Source organism: Siniperca chuatsi, linkage group LG12 (genome assembly GCF_020085105.1).
Source record: "Siniperca chuatsi isolate FFG_IHB_CAS linkage group LG12, ASM2008510v1, whole genome shotgun sequence".
Taxonomy (NCBI): Eukaryota; Metazoa; Chordata; class Actinopteri; order Centrarchiformes; family Sinipercidae; genus Siniperca; species Siniperca chuatsi.
The window spans coordinates 28409096-28425508 of record NC_058053.1 but is presented as its reverse complement, the minus strand read 5'-3'; the positions used below and the strand labels follow the sequence as shown (position 1 = coordinate 28425508).

The window sequence follows — 16413 nt, the reverse complement described above, 5'->3', positions numbered from 1 at the left end:
AAAAGCAGCAGACGTGTTGGAGGAGCTGCAACTGGACAATATTTGGCATTTTTGCTTTAAAAATTACTTGAACGATTATCAAAATAGTTGCCGATTCATTTTGTTGATAAACTGATCGATTAATCATTGCAGCTCAACTATATATACACAATTAAATGTTACATTTAAACTACATTTTTGAAAATACAGGAGTTATTTATTGTCTTCATCTTTTGCAGTTTATATTTCCTTTCTTATGATTTGACTTCCGTTCTCGCTGTCTAACACTTCGGTCATGATGAAATGGAAATTTGTTCAGATTAATAAAGTTTTATGGTTTAAAAACAACATCTGACATGTACTGTAATCTGCGCAGTGATTGACGCTTTTCTTCTGAAAGAATTGGGCCGGAAGTGCTGGTGCTGTTTCCGCTGGAGGAAACGAGACCAAGTTGAGCTAATGTCGATATAAAGTGTTTGTTTCGGTGAGAGTAAAGTTTAAAGTACATAAAAGCAGGCGGAGTCTGGTGCGTCCGAGCGGCGCGTTGTTATCAGCGTTTATTACAGCCGCTGTCGGCGGACTCTCAGCCGAACTGTGACCCCGGACCTGCGGACTCCGCTGCGGTCGCACTTGTGCTGGTCTCCTTCGGTTCCTCCGGCTGAGTCCGCGTCTGAGTCCGGAGATGAAGAGGAGACTCCTGCTGGTGTCCAACTCCACCCTGCACGGCAGCGGCTACCTGGACCACTGTCAGCAGCACATCGCACACTTCTTCGGGAAGTAAGTTTAATGCGGCGGCAGCGAACTCCCTTCAAAAATCGAGCAATTTAATATTTCCACAACCGCCAGCAAACACGCGTCATGTTGGATCATCCCGTGTGAATCAGTGGTCGCGTGCTAAAGTCACAAGCGGCAGTAATTTAATTTACAAAATCATTAAATCAGATCATTAAATTGCCTGTTTTTTCAGTGGAGTTTGGTGTGGACGTGTGACTAGAACATGACCTGTGTAAGTTGTTCTACATGGCTGTTATTATCTGTAATAACACACACACACACACACACACACACACACACCTCTGTGGACATGTTGGATCATCCTGTGTGAATCAGTGGTCGCGTGCTAAAGTCACAAGCAGCAGTTTATGATGAATATTTTAACTAAAAATCTATCTGTCTGAAGTCATGTTGCAAGAAGTTTGTATGAATTGCTAAACGGTCATTAAAATGCCCGATTTGTGAATGGAGTTTGGTGTGGAGAGACTTAATTGGCATTAAAGTGTGGATAGAACAGAAAATGCAGGCTGGATGGCTGTTGAATCTCTAACTCCATCTATTGAAAGTGAACAGCTTGAATCACAGACCGGACCGGGGGCCTGGACTGGATCCTGTATTCTGTGTGTTGCAGAGATGTGAAGAGGGTGCTGTTCGTTCCTCACGCTCTCCACGACAGAGACGCCTACACCAAGACCGCCAGGGACAAGTTCAAGACTCTGGGTAGGTCTGCGTGTGTCGCATGATCAGTGCCAATATTCACGTAATTTAATCCTGCAAGTCTCATAAATATATATAAAACAGTCCAGTAGTTTAATGTTCCTACGGAGCTGCGGCCTGCACGCTCTGTATATTTCTTAAATAACATATTGTGTTTTCTTCGTGTTCTTCTGTAGTTTGTGTTTAGTTTCCATGTAGTTTTGGCATTTTCAGTGCATTTCTGTATTTGCGTCTAAACGCTTGCTGGTTTCTGAGACGCTCCGAGCTGAACGACGCCTCTAGATGTTACCGAGAGCTGTCTCCGCAGGCTACGAGGTGGACGGCCTCCACGAGGCCCCGGACCCCGTCGACGCCGTCCGGAGGGCCGAGGGCATTTTCATAGGTGAGGAACGAACGGGGCACAGTCGCTGCAGACGCAAACACCACGGCGGACTCCGTTACCCATAGTTCTCAGGTGACCTGCGGTCTAACGGCAGTGTGTGTTTCACAGGAGGAGGAAACACCTTCCGGCTGCTGAAGAGTCTCTATGACAACCAGGTGGTGACGGAGATCAGGAGGAGAGTGCTCGAGGTGACGCGCACACACACACACACACACACACACACACACACACACACACACACACACACACACACACACACACAGGTGTGTCAGTCTGTGCGTCAGCTGATGAGGTACAGAGAAGCCAGAGACACGGTTTGTACCAGAGTCTCGACTCAAAATGGCCGAACTACAAAACTGTGATGGAGCGACTGCTTCCTGTTTGCTCCTCCTCCTCCTCCTCCGACTCTTCAGCTGACGGCGCTCGGGACGTTTCCATCCAAACGTAAACTGGAAACGTGACGCGCTGCTCGTCTCCGCCGCCGCCGCCGCTGCTGCGAGAACGCGAGCTGATTGGCTGACGGAGGCGAACAGCTGGTGGAGCCGATCCTCCAGCCGCTGCCGTTAAAGCGCCGCAGAAGAAGAAGAGGACGCAGCGAGACGACGCCATTAAAAGCTCAGACGATGGAAACGTGACGTTTCTGTTGGCTTCATGTGTTCATGTGAGGAAGGCTCCAGCCTCCTCATCGCTCCACACAGCTGATGCTCTCAGCTCTTCATGACGTCAGCAGTTATTCACTCAGTCAGCCAATCAGGAGAGACGCTCCGTGAGCCTTACAACTACTGTTTCTGTTTTATTAAATCTTCCTCCTGTCCTGTTTCCTTCTTTACACCCTCTTCCCCTCCTCCTCCCTTCCTCCTCCTCCTCCTCCTCCTCCTCCTCCTCTTCCTCTTCCTCCTCCTCCTCCAGGACGGTGTCCCCTACATGGGCTCCAGTGCCGGCACCAACGTGGCCACCATCAGCATCAACACCACCAACGACATGCCCATCGTCTACCCTCCGTCCTTCTCCGCCATCGGCCTCGTCCCCTTCAACATCAACCCGCACTACCCGCACTACCTGGGCGCCGCGCCTGCCAGCAGCCGCCACATGGGGGTGAGTCCCGGAGGTCTCAACCTCTCCCATGCTTTCATTTCAGAAACTAACATTTCACCAAAAATCAAAGATGAGAGAAAAGTCCTAAAGCTTCTTCTTCTTCTTCTTCTTCTTCTTCTTCTTCTTCTTCTTCTTCTTCTTCTTCTTCTTCTTCTTCTTCTTCTTCTTCTTCTTCTTCTTCTTCTTCTTCTTCTTCTTCTTCTTCTTCTTCTTCTTCTTCTTCTTCTTTCTTCTTCTTCTTCTTCTTCTTCTTCTTCTTCTTCTTTCTTCTTCTTCTTCTTCTTCTTCTTCTTCTCTCCCAAGGAGAACTTGTCCTGCTGATACTTCAGGAAGCTGAGAATACTTGTTACAGTGTGTTCACTTCCTGGTGTTTAACTGAAGCCGAGGGTCGGAGCGCTTCCTCCAGAGTTCAGAGTGATGATGAAACCTCGAGCTGATAACGCAGCGCGTGCTGATTGGTCGATTAGCTGCCATATCAGTTGCCCCCCGCCCCGTCCCGTGAGAAGCAGCTCGGCGCCCGGGGAAGTGATGCAACGTGTTGAAAACTGCTGCGCTGACAGAAAGAAGTGCAGCGTCAGCACCTTTGCTCGTGTGAGGCCCCGCCGTCCCACAATCCCCTGCTGCTCTGACCTTTATCCCCACGTGATGTGACGATGTGATCTCAGCGTAGTCACGGCTGCAGCTGATCATCGTCACCAAACTGTAACGACGAACGCCCAAACCCAGTTTAAACACATGAAAGTCTGTTTTCCTGCAGACGGTCCTGAAAGTCTCCCAGCATGCTGCGGAGTCCCGGCCACAGCGTGCGGTGGAGGACGGCGCCCCCTCGTGGTCACTGCTGGTTATTGATTTGGAAGTTCACAGTGCTGAAGAGCAGCTGAGCGCGTTTTATTTAGAATCAGAATCAGAAACACTTTATTGATCCCCGAAGGGAAACTCTTTGTTACAGCAGCTCGCCTTTACGTCAGCGCACACAGGAGGAAGTACTAGCAAACAATATGATACACTATAAAAACTATAAACACTATAAAAACAGGTCAGAAAATAAGTTAAGTACCAGGTGGGTTTACCGGCTGATGATGATAATACAGTATAATAATACAATGTAATAATATAAGTAATAAGCAGAGGTGCATGTACTGTCGAGTTAAGTGCAGCTTATTGAGATTATTAAGATATTGCACAGCAGTAATGGAGGTAAATAATATCAATATCAATATTTTTATGTAAAATCTCGATTTGAAAAGTAACTAAAGCCGTCAGAGAAACGCGGCGGAGCAGAAGTCCTGGAGTAAAACACGCGATAAGCTTAAAAAATAAAATAAATTAAAATAATAAGATGAAGCCAGAGGCGAAGGAAACAACAGGAAGTTAGTTATTGTAGCTCGGCTGCTGATTTGCTCCCCTGAAAACATGATTTGTGACATTATGGGGGTCTGTAAATGACAATGTGCTGTTTTGGCCACGCATTTCTATTTTTCTGTATCTTCATCATCATGGATCATGCGTACAATTATGGCTCTTGATGTGTGAGTCATGCATGAGGGTGATTCACTCTAATAAAGACACCGCCATGTGTTCACCATCGAAGCGTGGCGGCAAAGATCAGACCCCCCCCCCCCCCCCCAGGTCTCTGTGGTCACTTCTGTTACCTGGCGGTTAGCTCTGTGTCGTCTGTGATGGGGGTTAATGATTAAAACACACACACACGCGAAACACACATTTTCAGACGAAGATATTATTTATCTCTGACGCCCACGTCCGTAAATCCACTGAGACGCCAGAGAGGAAAGCGGCTGCAGAACCTGCCTGAGAATCCTGCTGTTTCTGAGTTTCCTTCAGTCTCACAGTGATCCAGAGACAGCTGTCTGTCCGTCCACGGGTCCACTGCAGACAGGAGCTGCTGACTGCTGGTTCGGCTGCTCTGACGGGGACGGTTAAAAAATACAGGCTGAAAAAAACAGGGCTCAAGTTGTAGCTCATGGCAACATGATACTTCCTGTTTGCATCCCAAAGCATTATGGGAACTGTAGTTTCAAAACTTGGAGCATGATTATCCTCCAGATAGAAGAAAGATAATAACAGGAGTGACAAAATCCATTAATATGAACTTGCTGTACCATCGGTATATTTTTATATATATATATATATATATATATATATATATATATATTTATGTATATTATTACTAAGACGCTATGAACTACTGAATGCCTGTTATACAGGAGCAACGAGTGAGTGATGTTGTGTTGTTGCTGTGGTGCAGGAGACCAGAGAGCAGAGGATCACCCAGTACCACGAAGAACCTGATACTCCATGTGTCCTGGTGAGACCGCCTTTGTGCCTCATGTCCCCCGTTTGTTGTCTTTATCAATTCAGCATAATGTCCATTTCTCCAGCACTAATCCCATCAGTGCAGCATCACGCCATACTCTCAGCTTCTTTAATTGTTTAAACTCAACACTTCCGAGTCGGGCCTGGATGCTATCAGAGTTTAAGCTAGCGTTAGCAGCTCTGTCCTGATCTTCATTAGATTTGAGGAAGTTCACACTCCAGCCAACGTTACCTGAGACAGTCCTCGTCCTGGAAGACTTTTCTCCTGCAGCGCTAAAAGTGAAACTTACTGTTTTAAAATACGAACGAGAAGTTTAGCTAATCAGCCAAACAGGGTTATGTTAGACCAGCAGTCTGATCTTCCTTTTTATAAATACTAGGATCATCAGCTGATAAGGATGATGACCTGGGACCTGTTAGCTTTAGCCTCAGTCTGTTAGCATGATATCATGAGCTGGGACCTGTTAGCTTTAGCCTCAGTCTGTTAGCATGATATCATGAGCTGGGACCTGTTAGCTTTAGCCTCAGTCTGTTAGCATGATATCATGAGCTGGGACCTGTTAGCTTCATCCTCAGTCTGTTAGCATGATATCATGACCTGGGACCTGTTAGCTTTAGCCTCAGTCTGTCAGCATGATATCATGAGCTGGGACCTGTTAGCTTCATCCTCAGTCTGTTAGCATTATATCATGAGCTGGGACCTGTTAGCTTTAGCCTCAGTCTGTTAGCATGATATCATAACCTGGGACCTGTTAGCTTTAGCCTTAGTCTGTTAGCATGATATCATGAGCTGGGACCTGTTAGCTTTAGCCTCAGTCTGTCAGCATGATATCATGAGCTGGGACCTGTTAGCTTCATCCTCAGTCTGTTAGCATTATATCATGAGCTGGGACCTGTTAGCTTTAGCCTCAGTCTGTTAGCATGATATCATAACCTGGGACCTGTTAGCTTTAGCCTCAGTCTGTTAGCATGGTATCATAACCTGGTGTCTGTTAGCATGATATCATAACCTAGGACCTGTTAGCTTTAGCCTCAGTCTGTTAGCATGATATCATAACCTAGGACCTGTTAGCTTTAGCCTCAGTCTGTTAGCATGATATCATGAGCTGGGACCTGTTAGCTTTAGCCTCAGTCTGTTTGCATGATATCATGAGCTGGGACCTGTTAGCTTTAGCCTCAGTCTGTTAGCATGATATCATAACCTGGGACCTGTTAGCTTTAGCCTCAGTCTGTTAGCATGGTATCATAACCTGGGACCTGTTAGCTTTAGCCTCAGTCTGTTAGCATGATATCATGAGCTGGGACCTGTTAGCTTTATCCTGAGTCTGTTAGCATGATATCATGAGCTGGGACCTGTTAGCTTTAGCCTTAGTCTGTTAGCATGATATCATGAGCTGGGACCTGTTAGCTTTAGCCTCAGTCTGTTTGCATGATATCATGAGCTGGGACCTGTTAGCTTTAGCCTCAGTCTGTTAGCATGATATCATAACCTGGGACCTGTTAGCTTTAGCCTCAGTCTGTTAGCATGGTATCATAACCTGGGACCTGTTAGCTTTAGCCTCAGTCTGTTAGCATGATATCATGAGCTGGGACCTGTTAGCTTTAGCCTCAGTCTGTTAGCACGATATCATGAGCTGGGACCTGTTAGCTTTAGCCTTAGTCTGTTAGCATGATATCATGAGCTGGGACCTGTTAGCTTTAGCCTCAGTCTGTTAGCACGATATCATGAGCTGGGACCTGTTAGCTTTAGCCTTAGTCTGTTAGCACGATATCATGAGCTGGGACCTGTTAGCTTTAGCCTCAGTCTGTTAGCATGATATCATGAGCTGGGACCTGTTAGCTTTAGCCTCAGTCTGTTAGCATGATATCATAACCTGGGACCTGTTAGCTTTAGCCTCAGTCTGTTAGCATGATATCATGACCTGGGACCTGTTAGCTTTATCCTCAGTCTGTTAGCATGATATCATGAGCTGGGACCTGTTAGCTTTAGCCTCAGTCTGTTAGCACGATATCATGAGCTGGGACCTGTTAGCTTTAGCCTTAGTCTGTTAGCATGATATCATGAGCTGGGACCTGTTAGCTTTAGCCTCAGTCTGTTAGCACGATATCATGAGCTGGGACCTGTTAGCTTTAGCCTCAGTCTGTTAGCACGATATCATGAGCTGGGACCTGTTAGCTTTAGCCTTAGTCTGTTAGCATGATATCATGAGCTGGGACCTGTTAGCTTTAGCCTCAGTCTGTTAGCATGATATGTTAACAGACTGATTCTCTCAGCTAACCGATTTTAAAACAAGCTAAAGAGTCAGCTAGAGACAGTTTTGAATCAATTTATGGAGTTAACATTAGCTTAATTAGCTAGCTAGCTAGCTACAGCTATAGAATCTGCCAGTGACAGTTGTCTTTTCAGCACACATTGACCGTCACCAACTACAAATGAGAAGCTGCTTTTGTTTTTGCCATTGTTTCAAAATGTTCAGTGTTAAACGTGCCTCCGTTATCATTTTAAACTGTATCTGCGCAGGGATTAGCAAACACAATAACGCCGCTGTTGTTGTAATGATGGAATTAGAGCTGTGGAAAAGTACATTATCCTGAATTTACCACGTCAGCCATCGCAGCACAATGTTCCTCAGTGTTTGTTTGAGAGGGCCACGGACAAATCCTGCCGAGAGGGTGAAACAGCTGCTTTTATTAGAGCACTTACGGTAATTTTGTGCCTTTTCAGGGTCTGAGGGAGGGGTCCATGCTGCTGGTGGAGGGAAACAAAGCAACACTACTGGGAAGCACCAAGGCCAGGCTCTTCACCAGGTACAACACACACCTGAACCTGAACGCACACCAGTAACACCAGTAACAGTCACCATCCGACTGTGTTTTTGTGCGTTTCAGGGGAAAGCCCTCAGTGGAGTACGACCCGGGCAGTGACCTCAGCTTCCTACTGACACACTGACCAATCAGAGGGAAACAGGAAACGACTGCCGGTGTCGCGCCCTTTCACGTTGTTGTTCTGGTCAAAACAGAATAAATGTTTTAAAAGAAAAATCAGATGTTTTTTTGTTGATGCTGAATTGAATTGTCCCTGCCAATATTTTCTTTAACAACCTCAAACGAAAAGCATCGCAATACGGTTCACTCTGAAGCGATGACATCACGTGTACCAAAAAAAAGCCAACTGTCCAAGCTATTAGCACTGAGGCTAGCTAACCGTTTCTTACCTGCGGCGCTGTCAAAATTCAGGTTTGGTGATGTTTTTTTTTTTTTGTAAATGGATAAAAGCGCTGTATTCGTGCCGGGCTGCAGGCTTCACTGATGGGCTAATACGTCCAGATCAGCTCGCCGTGGATGCAAGGAGTTACTGGAGGCGCCAGGGAACAAATGATTTCTTTATGCTGATGACATTTTGGTTACGGAGTCGAGAACCAGATTCCAGAGTCTCTGCTGGACGTAGCAGAAAGTGTTACCACTAATACGGAAACACTAGTACATGAAATGAAAGTCAGCGTGGGAAACTGGAGGAGTGAACGAGGACGCAGTATGTTCACAATCATAACTTAGCGTGTTAGCATGCTAACATCTTCAAATCAGCGCCACCATCAGGTCGACATGTTAACGTGTCCGACACTTTCTGACCAAACACCTGCAGAGCTGCTGACGCTCCCATCAGCCTCAGCTGCGCTCTGTGTTCACTGCTAACTAGCTAATGTTAGCATGCTAACCTAACATGGTGAGCATGGTAACATTATAGCTGCTAAACGTTAGCATTTATCGCACAGAGCAGCTAGCGTGGTTTCAGACGGTTTATTCTTTAGATTTGTGGAAATAAAAATCTTCTTGTAAAGGAATTGATATAAATTAGGACTCGTCGTACTGATCCATGAGCGGACTTATCGTTAGCATCTATCTGTAACTTCTAGCTCATTTTTTTAATCATCTAGTTAAAAATAACAAAGACAAAACACTTTAATAAAATGTGAACAAATCAGTTTATTTCAGCTCAAGAGGTGAAATCATCTTATGAAATTATTAATTCTTATTCTCTAGGTGAAAGAATACATACATCAAAAATAGTCCATATTTTCTCATGGCAGAAAGAAAGACAGTGGTATTAAATATAAAACAGTTAAAATCCCTCAAACACGACAGACAGACAGCAGGACTGACGTCAGACTGATTCTGTTTTCAGTTCTCAGACTTTCCCAAACCTTTTGGATAAGTAATAACGTTCCCCGGATGAGCGACGGGACCTCAAACGTTCCAGTAAATCGCAGCTCGCGTGAATATTTTGAAGCGACCCGAGATGAAAGTGAAGTGACGTCAGTCCTGCTGAACCCTGGCGACGAGCGAAAAGCTTCCCGCTAGTCTAGTTCAAACACCGATGCTGTTAGAAAAATCTTCGCTAAAGGCTTTAACAGCGCAGCGAGCCGCTCCGTCGCCACTTAACATCTCCCTCGTCAGATGTGGGACGCACGGATGCCTCTGAAACCATTTATTACCTTTTAATAAATGCAGCAGACTTAAAAGACCCCGACAACGTTTCTGTATTTTTCTGTTTCCTCTGTGCTCTTCTCATCCCTAACGTCTGCTAACAGTGTTAGCACGGCGTGCTAACAAAATGATGGCGGCGGTAGTGACGTCCAGCGGCAGCGGAGGGTCTTCACAGGGCCGACGGACACGAAAGCAGTGGAGAAGACGCTCCCGTGGAGTCATTTCATTGTGATTGTTGATTGGATTAATAGATTTTTAAGAATAATCATCAACCTTAAACATTAATCAAGATGCAAACCCAATATGGGTAAATTCATAGCAACGTGTTTTTTTTTTAATATATATATTCACACACTCTCGCAAACATAAAATAGCAACCTGCTTTCAGACTACGTCGCGTATCCGTTCTCAGCAAAGCTGCCGACTCTGAGGAAAAATACTACTATTTTAAAAAAATCACAACAGGTGGAAGAGCGAAGAAGCCTCAGTGCAGGGCGGGAAAGTTATAACTGTAGCTAACTGACCGTTTGTTAAGCCCCGCCCTCCTTAGTTACTGTTGCTACGCCACGTAAAGTTTGAAACGGCACCAGCGGCAGATTTAATCGGCGATCCTCGATTTCTAACAGAAGTAAAGACAAAAGCAGATTCTCATTTCCAGACAGACTTTATCAGCTGTAGCTAGCTTGCTAATTAAGCTAACGTTAGCGCTCCGAGTTGCCTGAAGACGCGGCCTCTAGCTGACTTTAACGCTTCCAGCCGAGCCGTTTTAACATTGATCTCAAATATTGATGCCTCCGTGATATCGTGCTTACACACTGAGGCTAAAGCTAACAAACAGCTCTGCTCGTGCATCGCAGTGTTCTTACTGACGAGAGAAAAGTCTTCCAGGACGAGGACTCGCTGATGTGTTTGACAAACTGTCTCAGGTAACGTTAGCTGGAGTTTCTGGAGTGTAAACTACCTCAAATTCAATAAAGAGCGGGACAGAGCTGCTAACGTTAGCTTAAACTCTGATAGCATCCAGGACACACAGTGACAGAATACTACGCAATGCATGTGCTAGTTGCTAACGGGACGTTTTTAACAACCTGTAACCCCACAAACTAATGCAGTCAGCTAATGATATGCTAACTCTTGGCCTAAGCTAGCTAGCCAGACATGCTAACGAATACAGCTAAGTTAGAGCAGATAAACACAATGTTTAATCTTTTTTTTTAACACTTTCAAAATGTACAGCACTTCAACATGTGAAGAAACACGAATCCTGACAGACATGTCGTGCCTAGCTATGATTGGACATCGCTGTTCAGGGGGAGGGGTTTAGCGAACGGTCAATTTTACAAGGCAAATTATAAATCACACATTATAAATCACTTGCATTGATTTTCCAGAAAAAAAAACATAATTTTCTGAGCAAAAAAACCCCACAAACTTTGCAAAACAATTTCTTTGATCGTGTTGAAATGAACTGGACACTCTTTTGTTCTCATCATCATCATCGTCGTTTTGTAGAAAATACAAACAAAATACCGAAAACACCAAACCAGCATCCCAAAGCAGAGCAGTAATGACTCGAACCAGCTTCCCCAAAGACACAAAGCAGGAAGGAAAAAACAGTTTAAGAATATATCAGGGTGAATCTATTACTGTAATACTCTGTATCGTCCCGTATCAGCAAATTAAACCACCTTTATCCAAAAATAGAGACCTGAAAGCAGCTAATCAGCCACTTCCTATTTCACTTATTGCTCACTGTCATTCTTCAAATCAAAAGTTCATATTGCTGCATTATTGCTGGCAGACAAACACAATTAATCACGTCGCTCTAATTCAGAAGGTTAAAGGCTGCGATGACTGTTGTACCCACAATCCTCTGCTTCATCACCTCATTGCCACTAGCTAGCGCTGTCGTTTGTTCATCTGCAAAATAACGTCGCTCGGTTTCTGGTGTTTTTATTTCTTCTGCCTGTTCTTGTTCAGTTGATTCTGTGGGATTTTGAAACTGCTGTTTGTTTTTATTGATATTAGCGTTTCACATGGAGGAAGCTAATGGAGATACCGCCGCGGCTAACCTGTGTAGCCAGATGTGAAACAGCTCCTCCACAGTCAACACTTCACCGTGTGAACAAACGCAGCGTGGTCGATCAGGGCAGGTTGACTTGAATTTATCAGCAGTTCTGGACTTCCTGGGCGACGAGCACCTACAGTTCATCAATCATTTTGCAAATTAAATATCAGGCCCAACTCCACAAGCTGCGGTGCCGACGAAAGCCTCGCATCTCCGGAATAAAACGACACTATTGCCTCATTTGCACGTCGCATGTTGCTGAAACTTTCTCGGCCATCGTGTTAAAGCAGCGGTTCGACAGTTCGGGAACTATTCTTTCCGAGAGTTAGAGGAGAAGACTGATGGCGCGAGATATCAGGTGAGCGTTAGAGCTGCTGGTAGGTGGATTTAGTTTGAACGTCTCTCAGAGAGAAAGCAAATACGTTTATTTCCCAAAATGTCGAACTATTCCTTTAACTTTGAAACATGAATACATGAGGGGACTTTGAGGATTTCATCTGGGACCAGTGTAACTCAGGTGGAGCGTCTCTTTTGGCACAAACAGAACATGATTAGTAAAAAAAAACAAAACAACAACAACCTTATTAAAAATTAAACCAGTACCATTATCTGCCATTCAACAGTGAAAACAGTGAAATTCTCCTAACGGCCATTTTACCCTGAAGCGCTCTGTACAGACAGAGTTTGGCCTCTAGGTGTCAGTGTTGCCGTTCTCCTCCGGCTGCAGCTGCTCCTTCTCAGTGCAGTCCTCCTGCGGGGGGCGGACTCGCTTAAAGAAACCCAACTGAAGAGGAGGAGGAGAAGAAGATTTAGTAGTGGAGCTGCTGATGTTTGTCTTTATCAACCTGAACTCTATTTCCTGCAGATCATCGAGTTTAGAGGGAAACGTTCTGCCGTTTACATCCACTCAAACATCAGCAGCAGCAAATACACAGATGACTGACGAAGGACAGCACTGTCTGAAGAAATACATTTAATTCAATAAACAGCTTATGTGGTTTGGACCTTAGACCACTGGGGATGTCCCTTTAGTCCTTCATCTTAAGAGTCTCCAGATTTATCATCGCACTCCTGCGACACTGTCAGACTCACGATGGACAGTTTTTAAAAAAAAGGATCTAAATCGCTGCAGCAGAACCGGAGATAGTCGTTTTATATTCCACACATTCTTCTTCTTTGTCAAAACCCGCCTACATTACCCACAATGCATCTAGAGGGCGGACGGTTCGGTCAGCGTGTTATGCTAGCAGCGGCTAATGTAGCCTGCAGCAGCTGCTGAGCTCGCTGCTTTCTGACTTCGTCCGTCTTCAGACCGACGCTGACTCAAGTGACATCACTCGAGGACATTTAGCTTCAACTTCCAGCTGAACAAAACCCCCCAGACGGACTCTGTGTGTGTGTGTGCGTCAACCTCATCGCGCCTCACCTTGTACATGATGAAGATGAGCAGCGCCAGCAGCAGCAGTCCTGCCAGGACAGCCAGAGCCACCACCCAGCCAGGTACGGGCTGAGGAGCGTCCGCCACCCACAACACCGACACACTCACCTGAAAACACACACTCACGTTTACGTACGGACTGCTTTTACACCAGCAACGGCAGAACACAACAAAGGATCTGCATGACAACAAACACAATCAACGTTCACATGTTGTACACTTAGCAAACTGTGGTTCCATAAACACAGAAATAATTAATACGTATTTTAGTAAATATGTACAATTGGAATAATGAGTAATGTTACTATAATTAAATCTGGAAATACTTTATTTTAAAGAGTTTTTATCCTGTCATGCTTCAGTTTTATGCATACCACACTGTTTGAGTTATATGCTGTTAAACGTTTGTTTAACAAACGTTTATTTCTTTGTGATTCTAGGTGGTATTTGCATTGTGCCTCCGTCTCCCCCTCCAACAAAACATGAGCTACATTAGCTAACGTGTGTTAACGCTCCAGAAAGACGCTCACAGCGAAACTCATGAGATGTTTGGTTGTAGCAGCTCGGTGACGTAGTGACGACTCACACGGCCAGTTGGTGTAGCTGGCGAGCTAACCGCTAACACACCAGCCAGCCAGAAACATGCTAGCTCAAGTCAGTCACAACAGCTCAATAAAACCGGATGACGACACTCAGCTAATGAGCTCAGATAGCTTCCTCCATTTTGGAGGCTCTCCAGCTCTCCGTCCACTCAGAGCTCAGCTCCGTCAAGATGGTTTGCTATTGGTCAACGGCGTGAATTCACATATCAAAGTTAACCGGTAACACTTTACTATAACCTCCCCCTATTTAGCATTTATAAGTATTATTTTCTGTTTATTTAAACTCCAGACACCACCGTGATCAATCTACTAGTGTAGAAGTGCTGCAGCTGTTATTCTACTGTATGCTGATGACTTGTCTTCGTGTGTGTGTGTGCGTCTTACAGTAGTACTATTGGACGGTAGATCCGACACCAGGTTCTTGTACGGCATCTCGATGACAGTGAAGGAGCCTGAAGATCGAACCACATACGAACGATTCTGATTCTCAGTCTGAAAAAAACAAACAAACAAAAACAAAAACAAACAAAGAGTCACATGACAAATCTCCCATCATGTCCAAATATGAAAGAACGGGGCTGGAAAAAGGAGCTCTCTCTGTTAATAAATGGTAGCTACTACTAATTAACATTAACGCAAATGTTTCGACTGTTATTTACACGTTGCACATTTTCTTTATACTGTGAACATTCTTCAGTCAATATTTTGTTGATCTTTTAAAATCTTAAACGTCGTGCAGATCCTTTTGCACATATTGTTAATTTATATTCATGTTTGCTTAACTTCTGTGCTCCTTGTATTTTCTATTACTTTGAATATTTCTGACTGTTGTGCACCAGAGCAACAAGGCGAATTCCTTGTATGTGAAAAGCTACTTGGCAATAAACCCGTTTCTGATTTTGATTCTGATTATGCTAAGCTAAGCTAGCCGTCTGCAGCTCCATATTTAGCGTACAGACATGAGAATGAGCGTATTTCCTACGTGCTCGTTGGGGAAACTTGATCTCCTAAGATCGATGGTTTTCGGGAAACAGGCCCCAGAACGTTTTACCAAATTAATTTTAATAAATGAGTCTAAGCAAACTGTAGTGAAATGCTAACAGAATGAGATACTGAATGTAAGTTTAACATGCGTGAAGAGTTTCTTTCTGATAAAACCGATAACAGCAGAACACAGTTCTTTGCGCTGAGCTCGACATCTTTCCTTTTAATGTTGCGATACTGACTTCAGTAATGTGCCCGCCGCTAAAAGGTAGGACGTTTGTTTGTTTGTTTGTTTGTTTGTTTGTTTGTTTACCCTGAGGAAGCTGTCGACAGCCAGTCTGGAGTAGATGAAGAGGATGGCGTTCTTCGTCCTCTCCAGACGACCGACCTGACATTTCAGCCGCAGACAGTCAGCTGTGGTGCAGTCCTACACACACACACACACACACACACACACACACACACGTTAATATGATGCTGGTTATGGTTCAGCCTCAGCCTCGGCAGGTTTCATCTCTTGCTGCAGTGTTGGACGCACAGACAGGTGTGTTATAATTACAGACTGCTGCAGACAGAATCGGCCCCGGTGTGCCGTGACACGGCGGCCTCCTCTGGATGGGACGGTCCCGGTCGCACCAGCATTTAGAACTGATTTCAATGGAATCGCTGCGCTCGGTGTGTTCACTAGCATCGACTTTGACACGAGAATCAACCCCGTTCTCCAACAGCAAGCCGCCCCGACAGAGCTGCGCTCTGATTGGACGGGGAGCCGCACAGTCCGAGATGGAGGAAGCTATCAGTTATTAGTGTCACCGTCCAGTTTAAGCGAAGCTCCTCTGTCAGAGCAGGAAGTGGTCGATGCTATAAGTAACGGCTACTGGCCCGAGAGCCTTTATCCCCCGTTATTAACTCATAAAGAAGCCCAGAGACTGTGACTGTCCCCGGCCGGCTAGCATGTTAGCATGTTAGCTCGCCTGCATCAGTAGTTTTCACTACGTCACCAAACTTCTAGAAGACACACGGGTGAACTTCACTGCGACACTTTCCGGTGCGACCGGGCCTTTAGCGTTCATGTCCGACAACAGCGGACTGAACTGTGCTGAGGTTCAGTATCTGATCTGATCTGCAGGACTGAGACTTTCAGAGAAACACAACAAACACGTACAGCGGCAGCTGAGGGTGAATTAAACCTACAGGTGTGTGTGTGTGTGTGTGTGTGTGTGTGTGTACCAGTGTTTGCAGGTCGCTCTGTGCGTCTCTTGACTCCAGGTCTCTCTTCTGGCGGACCTGGTTTCGGTTCCGTCCCTCCGTCTCTCGTTCTCTGGGTGGAACCCCGCTGGTGTTCTTCACTGAGGACAACGGGTTCTGACACACACACACACACACACACACACACGCAGTGTAACACACACAGAGACACACACACACACACACACAGATAATTAATCATAAAACTTTATTTTTTTTAAATGACATTTTTCTGATCTTCTTCGTCAGCTTTGGTATTAGAACAACATTTCCCCCTTAAATTTAAACGGAGGTGGAAAGAAGCGCC

At 45.2% G+C, this 16413-nt stretch overlaps 2 protein-coding genes across 2 annotated transcripts in view; one reads left to right on the top strand and one right to left on the bottom strand.

Annotated features, from left to right (window-relative positions):
• Nucleotides 1-377: 377 nt before the first annotated feature.
• On the top strand, nt 378-8326 carry si:dkey-69o16.5 (Alpha-aspartyl dipeptidase-like). Its single transcript, XM_044215904.1, has 8 exons — nt 378-756; nt 1385-1473; nt 1778-1852; nt 1961-2040; nt 2762-2947; nt 5214-5273; nt 8007-8089; nt 8171-8326. Exons 1-8 carry the CDS (start codon nt 662-664, stop codon nt 8229-8231), a joined length of 729 nt encoding a protein of 242 aa, XP_044071839.1. The 5' UTR covers nt 378-661; the 3' UTR covers nt 8232-8326.
• Nucleotides 8327-9245: 919 nt separating this feature from the next.
• The window catches only part of itgav (integrin, alpha V), a 48419-nt gene continuing 41251 nt past the window's right edge, over nt 9246-16413 (bottom strand). Inside the window, exons 28-32 of the mRNA XM_044215834.1 lie at nt 16089-16223; nt 15172-15285; nt 14259-14366; nt 13261-13380; nt 9246-12618 (exon numbers count right to left, since the gene is read on the bottom strand). Coding sequence (XP_044071769.1) covers nt 12526-12618; nt 13261-13380; nt 14259-14366; nt 15172-15285; nt 16089-16223 — 570 coding nt within the window. The 3' untranslated portion in view covers nt 9246-12525. The remainder of the gene's footprint in view (nt 12619-13260; nt 13381-14258; nt 14367-15171; nt 15286-16088; nt 16224-16413) is intronic.